At 42.2% G+C, this 22128-nt stretch overlaps 1 protein-coding gene across 1 annotated transcript in view; it reads left to right on the forward strand.

The window, feature by feature from the left end:
- nxph4 (neurexophilin 4) overlaps positions 1 to 21216 on the forward strand; it is a 46454-nt gene extending 25238 nt beyond the window's left edge. Inside the window, exon 2 of the mRNA XM_084543848.1 lies at positions 20390 to 21216. Within this exon, the coding sequence (XP_084399974.1) occupies positions 20390 to 21196 (807 nt within the window). The 3' untranslated portion in view covers positions 21197 to 21216. The remainder of the gene's footprint in view (positions 1 to 20389) is intronic.
- The last annotated feature ends 912 nt before the right edge of the window (positions 21217 to 22128 follow it).

The raw sequence follows: 22128 nt of genomic DNA on the forward strand, positions 1-22128 counted from the left end.
ATTTTAAAGGTCCCATATTAAACACATTTTTAATTCAAGTCTCATATGGCACCAGAGTCCCTTATACGTCTTTTAGCTCAAAGTACGACACTGTTCAGGTTTAGACTTACTCCTGGTATTGGCACTAAAGCACAAGCCTCTCCTCTTGTTTTTCCCCTTTTCCTCCCCCGACTATTGCAATTTCCCCGTTGCGGGACTAATAAAGGTTTTCTTATTCTTAAAAGGTGTGTTTCATTGTCCATATATAATTATATAATTATATAATTTGGCCCTTTTTCTGAGAAGGGGCCATGCCTTTCCTGCTGGTTTCCATGGACGCCCAGCGAAAACTGGAACTAATGGAGAAATAATATGGCTAACTTCCTTCCTAAGTGGAGGTAACATCTGAGTTCACAAGTGACATATTCGCTGACGTTATTAGAAATAAAGGGGGTGAATGTAATGTTAATATTGCATACGGCCTCGTATTTTCGTTATTACTTTGCATTTCCTGCACTACATTACATTACTCACCCGTTAGCTTGTTAAACTGTTAGCCTCTCCTAGATGCCAGCAGCTTCCTTGCAGTGGTTTACTCACAGCTTATGGCCGATGTTATGAAGCAGTTATGCCAGTTCGACTTTCTGTGTCATATCTTTTGAATATATTTGAACTTGAGCTTTCAAATGGAACTTCTTTTGTTAAAAACATTGACTCCTGAAGAGTGGGTTTGAAGGAAACTAAATTATATACCTCCACCAGTGTTTTAAACAAAACAAGTTCCATTTGAAGGCAGAATCATTTGGGACACGTAATAATAATAATAATAATAATAATAATAAACTGCAATGTGCATTTAAAGATTATACACTGATCAACCACAACATTATGACCACTGACAGGAGAAGTAAATAACACTGACCATCTTGTGACAATACAATGTTCTACTGGCATTCATGTGGATGTTTCTTAGACATGTACCACCCACCTAGACCAGACCAGGCACCCCTACCCCATAGCAATGACACTCCTTGATGGCAGCAGCCATCCCCAGCAGGACGCAGCCTGACACAGACACACACACAGAAACGATTTAGGAACAACTCAAAAAACATGAAGAACAGCACAAGGTGTTGACCTGGCCTCCAAATTCACTAGATCACAAACTGATCAAGTATCTGTGGGATGATCCACAGAGGCCCCTCCCCTCAACTCATAAGACCCAAAGGCCCCCACTAACAACCTTCTGTTGCCAGACACCACAGGACACCCTCAGAAGACCCATGTCCATTCTCTGATGAGTCAGAAATGTTTTGGAGGCACAAGGGAGACCTACACAATATTAGGAAGGTGGTCATAATGGTGTATATTGACATTTAAAAGGGTCTCTTAGACTCTTCCACTGTCTAATCTATACATGCATATGATATTTGTTTTTTCTTAATTGATAAATGAGAAATGTTTTTTCACCCATTTCTCTCACCTGTGGTGGTGTTACATGTATGTACCAACAATGTAAAAATACACACACAAGAGACAAGAAGAGGAGGGAGAGAAAAAAAAACAACATAACGAGTAAGCTGATGCAGAGGAAGATGCAACTGGGAGGAAGGCTAAATGTTGACTAGAGGGAGGGAGAGTCAGCCTGTCTCACTTGCTTGGATCATTAATTTGTGTTCTAATTAGCAGGAATGCCACAGTTGGAATGTGACGCCTGCGTAAGGACGACGTGTGTGTGTGTGTGTGTGTGTGTGTGTGTCTGTGACCTGCCCTGGCTCCGAGTCTCCTGGCTTGTTAGAAATGACAGATTGACGCTCTCCCGCACCCCCTCACCCACCAGGCCCACCCCACTTCCCTACCCAACCCACCCATCTGCTCTGGAAAGGCGCCAGATCTTCAGACCTGTCTTATGTGTTTACGGCGCGTGTGTGCGCGCGCGTGTCAGTCGGTGCAGTTTTGTCACTGTCTGACTGGTTGTATCACTGGGGGAGCGCAAGAAAAATCTCATCATGCTTTTGTTGCATCCATCATTTCTGCTTCTGTGAAAGCCAAGGCCGGCTTGGCTTTAATAGCTGCTTTGCCTTTTGATCATATATTGTCCAAACTGAGGCCGCACTACACAGAACATGGTGTCATTATTATCTCTCAGTTAATCAAGTTTGTTTGCATAAAGATTGTACGAGTCCTTGGATTCACACTTACAAAAGACCAGCCGAGAGGACGGATGAGTTCACTTGAAAGTGCAGTTAAGATTCCCGCCCGCTAACTGAGCTGGAATTGGCTTCATAGGTCACCGTTCATTTCCTGTGTTTTCTCGCTCATCGCGGATAAACTGCTTCAGCCGAGCGTTTCATCAGCTGTCCCCTGATTTTTAAACACCCAGACGGTGCAATGAGTGTTTCCCCTCCCCAGGGCCTGAAAACATTCATTTAGATAGCGCCAATATCCAATCTTCCAATACATTTCTTCTGGACATATCTTTAAGGAAGAAACGAGAGAAATGTATCAGCGTTGCTTTCCTTTGGTCAGGGACATCACATTTATAAAAGGCTGTGTGTTGGGACGCTCTGGGGTGTGTGTTTCAGAGAGTGTGTGTGTGTTTGTGTTAGTGATTCCAGTAAAGCGTCTAGCCCAGGGACAGAGGAGAGCTGTCCCACACGGTAATTGAACCACAGATCCTACTACACTATTAGTCACAAGTCTTGGTCTGTCCGGAGCCGTTTATCGGCGCTGAATCAACGCGAGCCGCATGGATGAGAGCACGTCTGTAATACAAATGTAGCGTCCACAGATAGCGGTGACGGATTTTCCTTTAAACAAATCTTCTGCAACGAGAAATGTTGCTGCAGTGTGCATAAAGAAATCTGGGCAGTGGTCAGCCGCATGTGCAGCACCCAGGGAGCAGTTTGGTCAAGGGCACTTCAGCTGTGGATGTTTACAGGGAAAGCCCTGCTTATTCACTCCTCCCACACACATTTCAGTCCCGGACCCTTCTGTCCCAGGTCCTACATCTCAACTTGGTGATTCTAAATTGGCCGTAGGTGTGGATGTGAATGTGTATGGTTGCTTCTCTTTCTGTGTTAGCCCTGCGATAGACTGGTGACCTGTCCAGGGTGTACCAGGCCTCTCGACCCCGTGACCCTCTAGAGGACACTCAGTTACAGATATGAATGAATAATAATGAATTTAATAAGGATTTGATGATAAAATCACAGTTTTTGGTTCACCGTCAAACAAATAAATTATTTTTAAGAACCACTGGGTGAGTCTGATCATCTGTATTCTCATGTTTATTTGTCATGGAGTTGCCTTTTTGTTCCTACATCTAAGTAGTAGAGCTGGACAACTGAATCTGAACTGGCCAATATATATGAGCAGACAGCTTTTTACTACAAATATACTGCGTTGGCTGAAAAGGGAGAATTTGCATTTAAAATGCCAAATACCAAAGATATGTTTAAGGCTAGATAGCTTTTCCAGTTCATATTATAGTCTGCCAAAGAGCCTTGACAAGTTTATTATTCATCTGTAAGACGCTTTGTATCTAAACTCCTACAGTAACAAGAGTTAAAGGACTTTTAAACGAGCTTGTGTCTTTTCATTGCAGGCAGTGTTGCATTTCAGTGAGCTGAACTGCAGCTACATTTGTCAGCTGTGCACATATATACCTATCAGCCACAACATTAAAACCACTGACAGGAGAAGTGAATAACATTGACCATCTTGGGACAATACAGTGTTCAGTTCTGCTGGGAAACATTTGGACCTGGCATTCATGCGGATGTTACTTAGATATGTAGCACCCACCTAGACCAGACCGGACACCCCCACCCCACAGCAATGACACTCCTTGATGGCAGCAGCCATCCCCAGCAGGATGCAGCCTGACACAGACACACACACAAAAACAGGTTGGCCTTTTTATGAGATATTTATGTGTTCTTTAATGGACGTATGTCTATAAGGGGCACTTATGTTCTCCTTTGGATGCACAAGTAAAGTGGCCATCAACAATATTTACACACTGCAGGTGAGATGACCTGGGCTGAACCAAAGTGACTGTCCTGGCTCAGAGAGACACAGAAATAGAGAAATGCTGTTCCGCTCGGTAATACTTTCAGCCTGATGGAAAGACGGCAGCCAGGCGTCCCAGAGAGATAGAGGCCTACTTACACCACTGGATAGCATGACACAAATAACCGCAGTGGACACAATTGTCCGTGGAAAGACAATCCCGTGTTTCTCTTTTCTGTTCATATCGACTTTGATATTGGGCCTCGGAGTGTGAAACCAAGCCGAATGATGGAAGACGGGGTTCTTTGGAGGAGGGCGAGCAAAGAGGAAAAGAAAAGGGACGGGGGGAGGGAGCGTGTGAACGAACGCCTCGGACAGTTCTGGATGAGCAGAGACGCTGACAGCTCCTCTCTCTTTCTTTATCTCCGTCCTGGCCTCTGTCCCTCTCGGTCCCTCTCAAAATATCATTACTGCTCAATTCGACTCCTCTCTGTCTCCAGACAGGATTTTATATGAAGCCTAGAAGATACTAAGCAGTTGTTGGATTGATTAGGTTTCTATCTACAGTGTACGCCCACCCCCTCCCTCCCATATCTGGGTTCATACTGAGGAACAGAATGAGAGCGGGGCCGCTGGTCAGCACTCTGCGTCCAGATGGTAGATGTGAAAGATCCCAGTTAGGGGTCCCAGTGCTGTGTCCTTGAAGCAGGGTGATTTATACACCAGCAAAGGCATCGGAAAGGCAATTGAGGAGAAACTTCCTATACATTGTGTGCTTGTATATGTGTATTGTTGTATCTTCATTTAGCTTTCTTTAATTACAGAAAAGACTCACGCTGGAGCTAATCTTGTTTTTTCTTTTTCTTTTGTGCTAATAATGCTACAAGATCCTTCATCCTCAGTAGCAGGTGTGTGTGTTTTTGTGTGTGTGCATAACCTTGACGTGAACAGGGGAATGTCGCTGTGCCCTGCTGCCAGCTTCTCTGAGGGGTTTTATTCACTGGCACCTCCCACTGTTTTCTCTCCAATTAACTCGGCCCCAGTGAAGACTGCGAGCCTCGAGCCGGAGAGCCACGCATCCCCTCCCAGGTTCGAGCTTTGCCCCCGCTCAGCCCCTCTCAGCTTAGAGCCCCCCCCCAAAAAAAAAAAAAAACATAAGGAGAGCATCATCCACAGCAGGAGAGTACTGCACATGGAAGTGCTTAGTCTTTTCATCTCTGTCTAATCATCCTATTACATCCCAAAAGTCAGCTGACTCCCAAACCAGGGAGGAGAGACTGGGAGGCTTTGGGCTCTGGCAGCGAGATGAAAGAAGGCTGGGAAGGAAGGGGCGATGGATGAGGGATGGTGGACTAGAAGGGAGGGGGAAGTAGTAAGAAGAGGAAATTTACTTGTTGTTTCTACTTAAAAATATCTGGTTGCCTTGGAATTAGATAGTCCATGTTGTCTGAACGCGTCGGTACTTGCTGGAACTTGCAAATCTATTCCAGCTTAATTAAAAACAGTCTGTTGTGTAACGCTTTGTCTTGTTTATCTGATTCAGATTTGTTCATTCATCGAACTCCTTTAGTAGTTCATTGAACTTGTGCAAAGTTTGTCTCAGCTCATTTTCTCAGAGTGAAGAACGTAAAGCTTCTCCCAGTGACCTTGTTGCTAGTAGATACATACTGAGGAAGGAAATTAATTCAGCACCAGCCTTTATTTTGGTCAGCACTGCTTTCATTATTGTGGCCAGCGCCTCTGTGCATTTGCTCATTTCAAGCCAGAAGAAGACGCTTCTTCAAGTTCTGAAGTTGCCAGAAAATAAAAAATGAAATAAAATGTATTCTTAGGTTTCTTTTACTTAAATGTTATTAGGTGGTTCAATTAAATACTTGTATCAAGTTTTACAGCAAAGTTTCGAATGGAGGAAACAAACTAAAAAAGGATGAAGGGATGCGGAGATTATGGAGGAAGGGAAAATAGATAAACGGAAGAAAGCGACACCTCTCGCCTAGTGATAGTTGGGATAGGCTCAAGCCCCCCACAACGCTCTAGAGGAGAAGCAGTGATTGATAGGGGATTAGTGAAAGAGATGAAATAAATGAATAGAGAGATGAGAAAAAGAAAAAAAAAAGTCTAAATACAGTAATTTATGGGTTAACAGATGAAAGGATGTAGGAAATAAAATAAGCAAGGATGAAGTAAAACAATGGTGGGGTGCAGAGAAAAAAGAGGAAGCCTGAGAAAATTCACAAATTTAGTCACTGGTGTATAGAAGGAGAATGGATAAAACAGTATAAAGATAAAGATAAAGAGCCTTTATTTGTAATTATATTATACAAGTATCATATAACGAGATTGCATGGTCAGACATGGAGGGTTGGTCCATAAGGATGAGGAATGAAAAAAAAAGGATCAAAGTAACAGGAGTTGGTCATAACTCTTGTGGCGATGGATGGATGAGAGAGTGAAGAAGGCAAGGAAGAATGGACCAAGGTTTGAGGGAAAGGGCATCAGGAACAAGGTCTAATTCTAGTCAAAGATGCAATGAAGGATGGAGAACTGGGACTACAACAGAAGAAAGACTGAAGGATGGATGAAAGGATGAAATTCAGGAAAGAAAGAAGGAACTAGATCTAGATTTAAAGATTTCTCCATGACAGTGATGGAGGATCAGGGTTGACTGCAGTGTTGATTGTTGTCATGTCAGACGTGGATTGAGGGAAGAACAGAGAAACAGAAGAGAAAGTGACGGAGGATGAGAGAAGTTTGAATCCATCCGCGGGTCTAGAAGGAAGGAAGCAATGAGTAGGACATTGGTTAAAGCAACCGACCTCAGTAACCAACCTTGCATCAACAACTGCTGTGTGTTAGAAAAAAAAGGAGGCACAAATGTAGGCAGGTTGAGATGAAATGAAATTGGTTGTAGGCAACAGGACGGCAGGTGGCTGGAAAAAAAAAAAATTAATAAAAAAATGTAAGGGAAAAGAAAAAGAGCAGGTCTTTATTATGGTGAGTAACTTTGACACGCCCGCGTTGCGCCCAGCGCCAGTCCATCCGTCATCCAGCTCTCCTACTGATGAGCACTGGAAACGAATCTGAGGAAGCCGGGCTTTATTTTGCCGCCTGGGTGACTTGTCGGAGTCGTCACGAGCCCATGTCCCCCCCCACCCCATATACACACATAACTGACGTCTCCAGGCTCACTTTCACCCGCTGGGAATCTCTGCCTCTCTTTTCCCTGCTTCTCTCCATCTCGTCTATTCATTATGCAGATAGGTTTTTTTTTTTTTTTTATTTCTCTTCCTTGCCAGTCCCTTGTGTTTATTTGATTCTTTATTTATCACAAATGTCTGTGCTGTTCATGTGTTTGTAGAGAATGTGTGTGTGTGTGTGTGTGTATATACGTGCTTGATAAGTTGCGAAACACAGAGGGCATCAATCACTGTCACTTAGCTGCTCAACTTGTCGCTCATGCCTCTTCCAAACCTTTCTTTCTTAGTCTAACCTCAGCGAATTTCAAACTCGTCCAATACATAAATCGGGGGGGGGGGGGGGGGGGGGGGACAAGAGGCGGGGGGAGAGTTAGATGAGGACAAGGACTTTTGTGCAGTCTGAGTCAAATATATGTTTACTTATTTACAAATGAGAAATGCAGGAGCACGACGTCAGTTCTCATATTCTCCTCGCTCGTGGCGGCCTGCCTGGCCCCTTCCTGTAGCCGACTCCTGCAACACTTATTTAGATGAATGATTAAAGTTGAGGCACGGCCAGCAAGAGTCCCACTATTCTTATTTAAGGAAGAATGGGCAAGCTGTCATCTTTTGATACATTGCCTGCCATCCTGCATGCAAACAAGACACCCTCACTCCACCGACGCCGCGCCGCGCCGCTGCCCGGTCCCTCCCTTCCTCTCGGATGCGTCCCCCAAAGACTTGCCTTGGGTGATTGATCAGGCGCTGCTGTGGCATCACTGGAGACATGTGTGAAGTCTGGCCACCCAGCGAGCCCGGGCAAAGACACTCCGGCATGCTGAGGTGTTGCGATCAGAAAGATATGAGGAACAAGGGAGCGACTACTGGACACAGTTGATCTATGGCCACTGAAGTCTGGCTCCTGAGAGGAAAATCTTCTAATGGCTTTACAGATAAAGCGTACCGTGGTTTGTATTAACTTTCACCTCTTTTCTACCTTCAGGCAAACTGCAATGAGAGGTATTAGAGAATATGAATGCAGCATGTGGGACATTAGCGGTGATTTCACCCTCATGTTCGGAGATTTCTTTTTCGAAAGGACACTCAGAGCCCCTTTCTTTCTCATCACGTGTTTCTGGCTCAAGTAAAAGACTGGGCAGATAGAATCAAAGATGTTTTACAGCAAAGAAAGTTAGGGAAGGAAAAACTGATGAACAGAAAAGAAGGAAATAGCAAATAGAGATGAGAAAATGAAACAAAAAGGAGGATTGGAGGATGGAACTGAGAAAGGAAGGAAGTGAAAAAGTCTGTTCATAGTGCAATCCTTGATGGACTGATGGGTTAAAGGATGTAGGACATAAAGGAATTCATGAGGCAAAGGGTGGGTGGGGGGAAATGGAGAGGTAAGGGAGGAGAGAAAAAAGAAATTATTAACAATTTTGTCATGAATGGATGTATGGTATGAAGGAAAAGAAGGAATGAGGACGAAGGCAATGTCTTGATGAGGAATAAAGAAAGAATAAAAGAAGTGCCAGGAGCTCGTCATCATTCTGGTCATGGATGGGTGGGTGGGAAGATGAATAAATGAAGGGAGATACAATGGCAGAAGAAGAAGAAGAAACTGGAGGTGGTAACAATTTATTGTTCTGTTGTAGTGGGGGAAGGAAGGTCTAATTGTGGTCAATGATGAAATGAAGGATGGAGAAATGGAAAAGAGTGAAAAAAAGAAATTAATATATGGAAAAATGGATAGATGAGAAATGGAAGAAATTAAAGAAAGAAAGAAGGAATTACGGTAATTCTAGGTATTGTAATTGAGGTAGAAAATGAGCTAGGGAAAGGAAAACAGTAAAGACGGTACAAGGAGCTGGTCAGTCCAGAATGTGTACTGTGCTTTCACCTTCCTGTTTTCATACTGATTTACACAACAGGCTCCTGTGCCTCACCATCTCATCACATTTTACTGCTGTCTCAAATGAAGGACACGTTAAATCCTAATTTGGATTCCTCTTTGAATTAAATCAGACAAAGGTTAATAATTACACCACTGTATTGCTTTAAAATAGCTCTAAGTTGATGTGACATTAAGGCTGCTCTTCCTTCAGGCAGTTTCCTCATCACAAAGACTTTTTGTTAACATCTCAGCTGGTTTGGATTGTTTTATTCAGTGTGTTTGTACCAGACTATTGGCAGATTTCCACCTGTTAGATGCCTTCACTGTAGATCTTATATCTTGTTACATGACTGTAGCTTTAGTACAAAACCTTCTGTCATTCAGGTCAGTGTGGTAAAAACCACTGACACCTTATTATCTGTGAGAATAACAGATCCTAGCTTCTCATAGATATGCCACCATCATTATCCCTCACACTGGCTGCTATACATATACAGTATATATATATATATATCTTTAACCACATCATAACCTGATTGACCTTTTTTTAATGTTGCTGATATGGTCAAAAATTATAAAGTTGCCTTGGAGCTTTTCTCAGTTGTTCAGTGTCTTAAGTGTCTTCGAGGACTGTAGCAGTCATCGGGTTTTGTTTCATCGACTGATTCGGCTGTGGCAGCAATGTTCTAGCTTATATGAATGAAAACTCCCACACACAATGCTGGCTCTGAGGATGTGCTAGTGTTGTATGCTTATTTGGCAGGGGTGTTGTTTCAAGACTCCGGGGTTAATACCTCACATAGTCCTGTAACACATAATCCTCACAGAAGATGGTGCTAGCAAGAGCAGTATTGTTTGTTTAATGCGGTTTATCTTGGTGCTGTTCAGGAGTGCACAGCCTGCATGGCCTCTTATTTACACATTTGAGAGTGGTATTGACCTCTTTATCTCATTCTTGGCAAGGAAGCACATAGCAGCATTTGCGAAAATGTGGACATGTTTCTTTAAATACACGCACATGCTTGTACGTGATGGTGTTTAACTTTTAGCAGGGTGATCGATTTGCTTTTTGAAAGTGAAAAAAGGGACAGCCGTAGTAAAAGTAGTATAATCTCTAACAACTTGTCTGACCTCCGCTGACCTCTGTCTGTCACCACTGGATCTCTATTGCAGACTCTTTTCTCTTATCTAGTGTAGGTGAAACATACAATACCTGCAACTGAGCACTTGGTTGAGTTGGTTAAAGGACCAGTGTGTTGGATTTAGGGGAATCATCAGTGTATAATAACAACCTGTAACTATAAATCGTTGTGTTTTTGTTAATTTATTTACAGTCCTCTTCCATGGAGTCTGACATATTTTATTGCCATGTTTCTACACCATCCCAGAATGAAATCAAACACTGGCTCTCGAGGGGGCCTGTGTCTCCTAAATGCTTTGAAAAGGAGGAATTAGGCAGGAGATTTGAGTTGGTTGCAGTTTGCAATCTCACCACTAGGTGGCAATAACTCTTACATACATGGTCCTTTAAACTAATAGGCCGTTTAGCCTGTGCAGACCCTAGCGCCGTAATTGACATGCACCTCCCCGTTGCTATTCGTTTGGTAATAGCATGTTTCCGTATTTCTGACTGGTTCTCCATCTCTGCAATTTTTCAAATTGAGTGTTTTGGATCAATAAAAAGGAGCCTGCATGCGTAGGTTTCAGCATCTAGGTCCCACAGTATTCAGTAAGAGCCTTAAGACATTCATTGAAAATGACAGAACTTACCAAAGAAAGATACTAAAACACAATACTCAACAAAAGTTGACTCGATGTGCTAAAATATGCCGTAGTCCTTTTTTTTTTTATATTTTTCTCTTATGTGTTACTTCAAACACCACCACTGGGGATTTCTACGTTTCCACCTCAGTCCAATCTTAGTGGCATCTGCAATATTTTGCAATATTGTCCGCATATTACACTTAAGCCACCACGCAATACCTCATAAATCCTCTTATGTAGACATCAGACGGCAGAGCGCTGGCTCACTTTCTTTCTTTCTTTAAAATAAATATGGTTTTTATTTGCTGATTTCGAAGCATGTTGCAGATAGAGAGTCTTTACAGTGAAACTTTCATTCATCAACAACCGGAGTACTTATTAAAATTCATCAGAAATATATATATATATATATAAAGACTTCATCCCTTCTTTAACTAAGACTATTTCAGGACTGAGCTGGTCTTCTTGAAACAATATTACAGATATTACTTCTCAAGGAACCTCTGATTATTCTCTATGGGGTGAAGTGATTCTCATTTTTGTCTTATTGCACTCATAATCTCACAGTGTGTCGTATATATATTGTCTTTTTACCTTTTCTCTCTTTCTTTGCACTTTCGCCTCATATTGTCTTACAGACCTCTCTGCCTCCTCTACACTCGTTCTCTTATTCGTTTTCTTTTTCTCCCTTGCTGTGTTATCTGTCTCGGCTCCATTTCCTTGCTCCCTGATACTCCCTGACTCAGTAGCTTTCATTTTCATGATAATCCAGCGACACCACTGGACTGCGAAATCGCTTTTACTGCCTTTTCTTTTTCTCTTTTTTACCCCCCTTCTCTCCTTCCTTGTGTGTCTCCCTTTTTCTCTCTCTCTCTCTTCATTTTTCCTCCTACTGGTTTATCTTTTTTCCTCTGGGCTTTATTTTGCTTTTTGTAATTAAATGTCATGTTCAGCTCTCACGTTTCTTAGGATATGGGGGTTAAAAGTTAAAAAGTTTCTTTCCTTATTATATGATTATTGTAAAAACTGATCGTAGCACATTTTTTGCTAGTCCAGTTTCATTATTACTGCAGGATTTAGCTCATTGGAAAAATGGTTAGGAGTATTTTAACCAAATGGACAAATACTCACCTTCTTTAATACCCACTGTGTTTGTTCACAGCTCTGTTCATAGACATCCATCCATCTGTTATCACTGGTTACTCAGCTTCAGGTTGTGTCAGCAGCATGCTAACTAAACTGGCCCAGACATTCTTCTTTTCAGTCCTCTATTTCCAGGGGGCTCCTAACATGTTCAGATGGGATTTTAATCCCTGAGCTGAGACCTGTGGGTCTGTCCTGATGTGCTGCAGGGAGGCCTCTATGATGTTTCCCCTACTATAAATACCTCATATCGCTCCTTTCACTATATACAGTATAGATTGGTCAATATACATAAATACATAAAAATACAAATAAACTTCAAGCCTAAAAAAATTGCCAACCTACTGTCAGAATTTTTTCATTGGTAACACTCAAGACATACCCTTTTCCACTGCAAGAAGTCGAGGCAGGTGTGAGGTGGCTCGAACCTTTAAAAGAACCCTCTCCAAAGGAGGTGCTTTATTCTCACCCGAAAGTCCGCCTCGAAGGAGGTCGCACAGGAGGGGTTCTTGTTGCCGGTATGGGCATAAAAGTAAGTTCCCTGGAAAAATCCAGTTGCCGCTGCAGACCAGTAGTACCAGCTGATGAAAAGAAGGAAAAAAATTGATGTTTGAAGGAGTATTTCTGATGGAAATGGACTGTGGTCTCATTTCTTCCTCTTTATAGGGGAGCTGAGCGTTTTGATGTTGATGGTCGGTCAGCCATGTTTTTTTTTTTTACTTTGAAGAAAGAGTTAATCAATTCACTCATAACTGGAAGCAAATTAAACCAGTGTTCTTAGTATTTAATATAGTTAAACAAGCATGAAAAATAAACCAAGAGAGACAACATAATAAGTCAAGTCAAAGTTTATTTCTATAGCATATTTAAAAAAAAAACAAAAAAAAAACCTAATTTGACCAAAGTGCTGTACAAGCAATACAAATATATGAGCAATCCCCATTAGCATAAAAGCCATAAATATGAGAGTAAAATAAACTGTGTTTGAAAAATAAAAGCCAAGATGTCTTCCTCAACCTGGACTAAAGGCCGGTGAGAAGAAATGGGTCTTCAGCAATGATTTAAAATAATCCAAGGTCTGGGCAGCTTTAACATGAGAGGGTAGGCTGTTCCTGAGTTTGGGGCCACTACTGAAAAGGCTCTATCGCCTCTGATCTGGGGAAGTCCAATAGCAATTTGTCTGTTGACCTCAGTGCTCTGGCTGGAGGGTGGCAATGTAGGAGCTCAGGCAAGTAAGGTTAGGAGCTCTGAAGTGTAGAAACTTAAAATGACTTAATAAAGCAATGAAACTAAAGCTAAACCTACCAAATACATATCGTCTATCGACTATTGATAACTTCAGACATCTAACTGAAGTCTGCCATCTGTCACCCTCAGTGAATGTCCCATCATCTGCTCTGCTGCATCTCATTATTAGTAATCAATATGAATACACTGATCCAATCCTTCAAATCTATATCGCTGCCTTTACAGATCTTTATGTATATTGGGAGTCAGACATAACTAATCCTCATTAAATGTGGAGTGCTTGCCTTGTGTTGCTTTACACACACACACACACACACACACACACACACAAATACTCTAGTGAATACACTGCAGTGGGATTTTTTAATTTTGGAGCAAAGAGGTAATCAGGGTACCAGCATATAAAGAGAGAACACACTGCTCATTTTGGCCAGAGGTTTATATGTTTGTTTTAGTCTCTCTGCCTACCTGTTCCCTTGACTTTGCAGCCCGTTGTCCCATGTCAATTGGATTGTTTCTCGCAGATCTCGCGGTAAAGAGCTTTTTAACATGTCTGCACTGCATCTTGTTACCAGAGCCACAACATCTGTTCGTGTTAACAGTTATAACTCATGACCAGGTTGGGGCAGGAATGGAAATCAGCTGGAGTTTCATCTTGGATCTTGGTCACCTTTCATTTCATATTTAACCTTGACCAAGGACCCTTTTTTTATGGCAGCACAAAGACGAGCACAAGCAATGGTCTGAACATTTTCCCGACCTTGAAATGCGTTCTATCCTTCCATATGTTTTTTTTTTTGTTTTTTGTTTATTTGCTAATAGTTGATATTTTGATGCGGACACACCAGAAGCTCTTCTCGTTTCTCTGTTTTGCGCCACCTCGCCTCCTCTTTCCTCCATCGTTCCTCCTGCCTGTGATCCAGAAATCAATTTCAGCGCACCATCTTGAAGATGTCTCAGTGCGAGCCATTGCGCCACTTGTATAGACAGCTGATTAAAACAGGAGTGAATCGGTTCCATCTGACACTTCGACAATTTAAAACCGTGCCTGAAACACTTTCTTTGTCGGTGGACCTTTGCTTTAGAATAGAAATCTCAGAACAGGATATTTCTGCCTTTCAATTGGCATCAAAACTAACGTTGAGTACGGTTAAAGCAGCTAATTGGTTTGTATTTATCTATGAGTTAATGTGATTATATTATGGTCTGACTGCATCTGTGCTTCACAAATGCTTTGTACTACAGCATATGAAGTAAAGTCCCTGCAGGACAGATACTATATGTTGATAAATCAGAGTGCAGAGCCATAATGCACAACCTTAAATATCATATATCACTGGAATATATTGGCTCTGTATTATGCCTGTTCATGCAAAAATCACCAGATTATCGGAGTTACTCTTCAAATATCAGTCTTAGAAATGTTTTATGAAGGAAATGCTGTTGTGTCACATGTTAAGACAAGATATAAAGATTATTACCGATAACACTGTAGATGCATTCATAGAAATAGCTTCACCAAACTTTATTTTAAACACAAACAGACAGATTATCTTCCTTTTTGTTGTGCTGTATCTTCACGGCCGCCACTTGGCACCGCCCACACAAAAATGTGATTTTCTAAAACTTTTAAAAACTTTGTGCCGTCGTTGTCATCGTGCAATTTATCCTCCCAGCTGCTTTCCTCTTTACACTGCAGAAAATAAATAGAATAACAGAACAAAATAGGACCCCAAGTCTCCAAAATGCTGGGAGCAACCCTCTCCCAACCTGTAGGGATTGATGCATGGCCTCAGATTCTGATACGCAGACCCCTTGTCACTTTCACGCAGTTGCAAAAAAAATAAAATACTGCCATAGCATGCATTAAATAATGAAGCCGGTAAAATTCGATCTCAGGGTCATCGAAACACCCAAAATTGTATAGTTAAAATGAAAGACATTAAATTTTCAGTGCTTTCCAGCATATTTCATAATGCAGCTGCAGATGTGGCGGAGGTTTTTGCAAATTTCATCTCTGAAGTTTTTGAGCTACAATAAGAGAACTCTCTCTACTTTAAGGTGTTCGCTTTTCGCCACATTTGAAGATTTACGATGCTCGCCTCTTTCTATAATAGTGGAGGAGCGTTTAAAGAGAGCAGGAAACTTCAAAGTAAAACTGCATCCCTCAGTTTGTGTCCTCTGACTGCTTACAGATGTTCCGCAGCTTCTCTTTGTCTTCAAGAGGAAATATGAGGTAAACCTGCCTCTAATCACAACAAGCAGTAAAACTAGAAACAGAAAGTTTGAAAAAAAAGAGGAAACAATCAGTAGCAGGCATCAGAGCCTGTGGTTTTTAGTGCGGTGGGAGTGGAACTGCACATTTGACTCTTCTGTGTGACAGCAGATCAATGCAGCCTGGAGCTCAGATAGAAATGGATTGATTGTCACCAATAAAACTCCAATTAAACAAAGGAACAAGCCCGGGAGAGAGAGCTCGGAGACAAGCAGCTCTCATCTTCACATCGGTCCTTGGGGGGGAGAACGGGAGGGCGGGAGGCAGGGGAGGGAGTCGGCTGGTTGGGCCGGTGATCGTGGTTCATTTCCTCTGAATGCCCTGGCTATCAAGGAGGTGTGGAGGTTATGAGTGAATGTGAGAGTGAGTGAACGGCGGGCGGAGGATCAGATAGACGATAGACAGAGAGAGTGTGAAATAAAGAGGGAGCGCAGAGAGACAGAGGCGGTGCCATTGATCCAGCGGTTCCTTAATGATAAAAAGAGATCTTAATTGTGGTGACATGTGATATATCAGGTTTCAGCAGTCAATTGTAGAGCTCATCCGACCTTATTTAATAAGAGCAGAGCCCCTCATTCCACTGCCTTCCTTCCCCTCACTGAACCCTTCTCTGCCTGTAGGTGAGTCATTTTCTCTGTCACTTTTGTCTGTCTTAGCTGCACCCATAATCTCCTCATCGAACAATCCCGACATTTCATTCTCACATGTACTTCTAGGTGGGTGATAGGCCGTCCGTCTAAGCAGCAACTAAGAATGCTTTTTGCTCATATGAACCTCCAAATGAAGTTAAAGATGATTAATGTTCCCCATTCCTAGAAAATGTACAAGATCTCCTTCCTCTCTCTTCTCCTCATCTCACTTCTCCACTAATAACATTTTCTTCACTATCTCCCTCTATCTCCCAAGCCCTGTAATCTGATTGTTCTTTCTATGATTGTGCTGTTATTGAGTTGCCTGGATCATACATATGTATAAGTCCACCACAATACTTATTCCACCTTCTGCTGCAATTTCCTCCAGCATCCAACGAAATAGGAATCACAGTCTTAAATGGAGGAAACACTAATGCCATGTTGAGACGTGTACAGCTTCACTCTGTGGGGAACTTTGCCGATACTGAAGTCAGTCAGAGCTGACTCCTCAAGTCAAGTATAGCGAAGGCTAAACAAAGGCATTAATGAACTCTTCCTATGATGTTGGATTTAATGTAGGAGACAGTGTTAAAGTTGAGGTACCGACGTCAAGCAACCACCAGCAACAAAGGCCGTCTGTGACATGGCCTCATGTCGCCTGTGTCTTGGTGAAAAAGTTGCACTTGAACACACCACGAAGATAACAAGTAACAGCTAGCTAGCACGTACGTTCTGCGTTAGTGTGAGAGGATAAAACCCTCCATACCAGCAGGTGGCAGTATTCCTTATTTCTCATTCAAAAGAATAAAGGGGAAGCGGTGGGACTAGCTGGGAATCTAGGTAGATGGAAACTGTTGTGCAGACCTGGGCCCTCATGAAACATCCTGACCAGTTGGTCTACAGATGAGAAGATGAAAACTTGAACTTTGTCGACTTGCGTCTCACCTGGTGCACGACTTCGCTCAGCTGGACAACCTGTCAGCGTGATCTTTCTCATAAATGCTCTCCGCTGGTGATTCAACGTGCCGAATCGGCAGAAAAGCCGCCATCAGAAGTCTGACTATTGGAAGCGGTGCGGGACACACGGCCAAAACGAGTGTCGCAGACGTTGTGTCTCAGCCCTAAGACCTTGGGGGGTGTTGTGGTTCCTTTGTTGCAGAATGACAAATAACCCCTGTGGTCCCTGCATAGCGCAGCGTGACACTGGCAGCCACGATTTTATGTTTTCCTCTCCGAAAGCTTCACCTTGTGTATTTTTAAGGTTGTTAATTGTGGATTTTGTGGCCTGATTTGGATCATTGTCTTGTTGTAGGTTGTATTGCTGTTACTGAGCATTAGAAATCCTACTCAGTTAATGGCCAACATGTTTTTTATATTTATGGAAAAGAATATTATAAGATTTGAAGAAAAGCTTTTTATTAGTTTCTGTTCTCTAAAACGGTTGTAATTACTTCTTATACTTCAAAGTAAAACTTTTGCACACAACCGTATATTTATTTCAAATGTAACCTACTGTGTAACCTCAGTGTATTAATATCAAGTCCACATTTTTAATGTGTGTGTAAAGCTGTGTGCTTCATCACCTCCTCTTCACCTGAACAGTACCCCTCCGGCTATTTTCGCACGTTGCAACGTAACCGAATAGAGTTCGAGGATGAAGAAAAGCATGATGCTTTATTTTTCAAACCGTCCATCTTTGGCTTGACGCGGCAGCCTGATATGACCTTATAGCAAACATCCGCTGTTTCAAAAAGTCCATAGCCTATGGATTTCATGTCAAGAGAAAATATCTGATATTTCTTCTAACAAATCCTCACCCTTTAAATGGATTTGCTGCCAAGCACAAAAAATTTCATATTTATGCTAATAGAAAGTCCATCTATTTATTGGTTTCTGTTGGCATTTTATTACTTTCGTGCCACTGAAGAAGAAGCCCTTTCTCCGTACTCATCTTTTTCCACTCAATCGATGTTTGTTAAAGTTGCTGACTGTGTACGGTTGCTTTCGCCCCCCTTCGGAAAGACTCACGCCGACCTCAGACCCCAACATGAAATCATTTTTTAGCTCCACGCAGTTGACCCTGAAGGTTAGGATGAGGTTCATGGTGTGATGTTGCTGCTGAAGATGGTTAAGGATTATGATGATCGTGCTACTTCGAGCACTGTGCCATAAGCTAGAGAAATGATTAGGACTGCACCAGCAGAGCGTTAGCCCTGACAGATGGCAACACATGGAGCTAGCTGACAGCACTGCTGACAGCGCATTCACAGGAAGTCCCCACATTGCATTCGCTGTACACACTGTTTGTTGCTGTACATATTCTGATGTTTTTCTGCCATCGACTGCTCACCAACAAGCTTATTCCTAGCTGTCAGTGTCGACGTCAGCTCACATCACCTATGCATCGGCTTAAGATTGCAGGACCTCTCCACTGGCCTAATGATATGGCACCAAAGGGAATCGGGGTCTGTTAAAAATCTGCAGTGAGACATTATCCCAGTCACTGGCCATTCATCAACACCTTTCTTTTTTGGTAATTAATTCCTCCAGTGGTCAATAAACCTTCAGTTATTTTCTCCTCAATCAATCTACTTAGAAATCAGCTCTGCAGGCGTGTTAATGAATGGCCAGCAGAAATAGATACATTAATTGAATGGCTGAATACATTAGAAGCTGTATTGAGTGCTGCACTTTTAGCGGCAATATGGAGTTGTTATTAGGTGCAGTGATGGATGAAAAATGAGGATAGCTTTGGCACAAATCTGTCGGTTCCACTGCTCTGGATAGGAATGAAGGAAGACAGAAACTGTCCTTGCATGAGTAGACACAAAGATGTGATCCTGTGCTTGTTGTGATTTTTCGTGTTTTTTTTATTTTTGGGGTGGGGAGGTGGGGTTGTTTATCCACGAGGAAAACAGTTTTCATATCCATCCAAATGCATCCTCAGGGGAAGCGCTCGCAACCCCTGTGAATAGTTGTAATACTTCTCACTGTCACTTCATGACAGCTTCATGCTTGGAGTCTGCATGTGTGCAAATGTGTCTGTGCGCTCAAGTGTGTGCGCTTGGAAGTGCGCGTACATACATGCATATGGATAGGAGCATGGCAGTGATGTGATTGATGAGACATGAAAGAGAGCAGAGCAAGATTTCCAGTCAATCAGCCCCATGAATAACCACCTAGACTGTGGATTAAAGGCAGAAAGCTGTCTGAACAAACAAAGGCTCACATCCATTACCTTACATGCAGACTTGTTTTGCTCTCTTGTGCAACACTGACAACAAAATTAAAGTGTGTTAACAAAAATAGATGGTTTTGTTTTCTTGAACTCAGCAGATGAAACATTGTGAAATTTAACAGCTAGTACACTGTGTGAGGCGAAAGGAAATCTACAGAGGAGTGACCTGCACGGCCCTCGAGATTAGAATAATATGTGAAAAATAAAATGGGACATAATGTGAATTATTTCGCATTATGTACATCTTGATTTGTTCAGAGAGAACCAAGATTGAACAAGTGCATAATTTAGTGTAGCTTCTCTGATCTCCTCAGCAGACCTTTACTTTGAAAGTGAAGCGATAAAATCAACTTGTTAGACTCTTCTTGTTCTATCCCAGCTCTCAGAGTTGTGTATTCCAGGTTTTAGGCAGTGAGTCATAATATTAAATGCCTTTGAACTGCACCAGTACTGTAGCAACTTTGTGTGACTTGGCCGAACTCCTGTCAGATCAATTGTCATTCGACGTTCAGTTTAGTGCGGTCCTGACATCTGATCAATTTCCCAGTCGATCAACAATCTGGCACACGAGTGCATGCAAATGGTTGGAGTTATTTTCTACTACAGGAGTCTTGACGAAGCATTTATTTTGCAAAATGGGCAGTGCAAGTTAACATAACATGTACAGCTGATCAGTTTGTGCAGTAAGTGTCGGGCTTGGCATTGTTATGTTGAGGAAAAGACCAAAAGTAATACGTGGAATAAGACGTGTAGACCTTCACTGTCATGGTTACAACAATAAGGGATTAGTCATGACCATAGTTAAGAAAAAAAATCACTGAATGTTAAAAACTGGTCAACTATGGTGTTTTGTTGACCCATCCATCAACATTGATGTCCTTCTACTCTTGACGGCGTGGAGTCTTCCTTGCTACAGTATTTTGTCATCAACATGTCATTTTTGTTTAAATGACTGACGCTGACAAATTGTATATCAGTTGGAACATGGTCAGTAAAGTTTTCTTCTACTTTCTGTCTGTTCTCCAGGTCCAAGGGTTGGAAAAGCAAGTGGACTTTTCAGATCTGGGTCCAGTGGGCTCGGTGATGAAGACTCTTCCATATGGAGTTGGTGGAGGCACAGTCGGAGGAGTCGTTAAACCTCCATATCACACCCGCATCTTCTCCACATCCATCGACCAGACACCCATGAAATCCAAGCCACCCACCTCAAGTTTCTTCAACCCATACGACTCGGCTCGGAACCAGTCCCTGCTACTGGACCAGACAGGCTACCGCTCCAAGCGCAAGCCCACACTAAAGACAGCCATGAAGACCAAGAAGATATTCGGCTGGGGAGATTTCTACTTCAACGTCAAGACTATGAAGTTCAGCCTGCTGGTGACGGGGAAGATCGTGGACCACATCAACGGGACCTTCACTGTTTTCTTTCGCCACAACTCATCCAGCCTGGGGAATGTGTCGGTCAGTATCGTGCCGCCAACCAAAGTAGTGGAGTTTGAGGTCCTTCAGCAGCAACAGCTGCACCCCCACACCCAGCAGGACGTCCAGATCCATGAGACGCAGCAGTCCACCTTCGACCCCAAAGAGACAAAGACCTTTAACTGTCGAGTCGAGTATGAGAAAACCAACAGATCCAAGAAATCCAAACCCTGCCTGTACGATCCGTCTCAGACGTGCTTCACAGAGCACACCGACTCCCAAGCTGCCTGGCTCTGTGCTAAACCCTTCAAGGTGATCTGCATCTTCATCTCTTACTTTAGCATCGATTACAAGCTCGTTCAAAAGGTGTGTCCGGACTACAACTTCCAAAGTGAGCACCCTTACTTTGGCTAAATACATTAGACTGAACTGAATAGAGGAAAAAGAGACAATGTCAAAGACAACAGTGATGAGTATAATGATAACGATGGAACTCAGACATATTGATTACGACGAAAAAGCAGGGGACAGTTTTCTCTGCCTCTAAACTGCTGTGAATTGTGGATTTTAAATAATGTATAATCAGATTTATGGATGGTTAAGATACGACTGATTCCTCTGACTTGTTTTCCAACTTTGTATTTGTTCACTTCCGTTTTTATTTATTCATTTATTCCTGTAAATAATGTACTCATCCTCTGCAGAACTATTGTTTTTAGATTATTGTTTCTCAGTGTTATTACTTTTTTCTGTTGGAGAATTTGGTTAAAAACAGCTGGAATCGGTATTATGCCCTTCAAGTACAAAGTGAGCCTCCGAGGCAGCTGTGCTCTGCCATCCCTGTATGGCAGACATAATGTTATGGTAGACTGACTGTTAATCACACTCTCAGCTCTACATGTCAAACCCTGGATATTAAGAGAGTTATATGTATGAGAAATGCTATGCTGGATATGCATACAATATACTGTATGAAAAAGCACATTAAAATCCCTTAAACCGTCCGTCTTTTACTGAGTGAATGTTTTTATTTCAGAGCTGCCAGCATACTTTCAGGGCATGAGCTATACAGCATATTCATGTTATCTAACTGAGCAAGGACACTATAATGAATTAAGCTGCATTTTGCTCTGATTAGGAATTGAAGCTTTCATTGAAGATATGTCATTTTAATTTTAATTTTTTTTAATTTTTTTATTTTATGGATTGAATTTTTTAAGAAAAATAGCCGTGAAACATTCTTGAGATGATAATGTTTGACTTAATTTGAGGGATTGATATGTACTGTAATAGAATCCAGCAGAAGTATCTGATGACTTTTAATTACATATACCCTGAAACTGAAA

The sequence above is a fragment of the Chelon labrosus genome, assembly GCF_963514085.1.
Source record: "Chelon labrosus genome assembly, chromosome: 4".
NCBI lineage: Eukaryota > Metazoa > Chordata > Actinopteri > Mugiliformes > Mugilidae > Chelon > Chelon labrosus.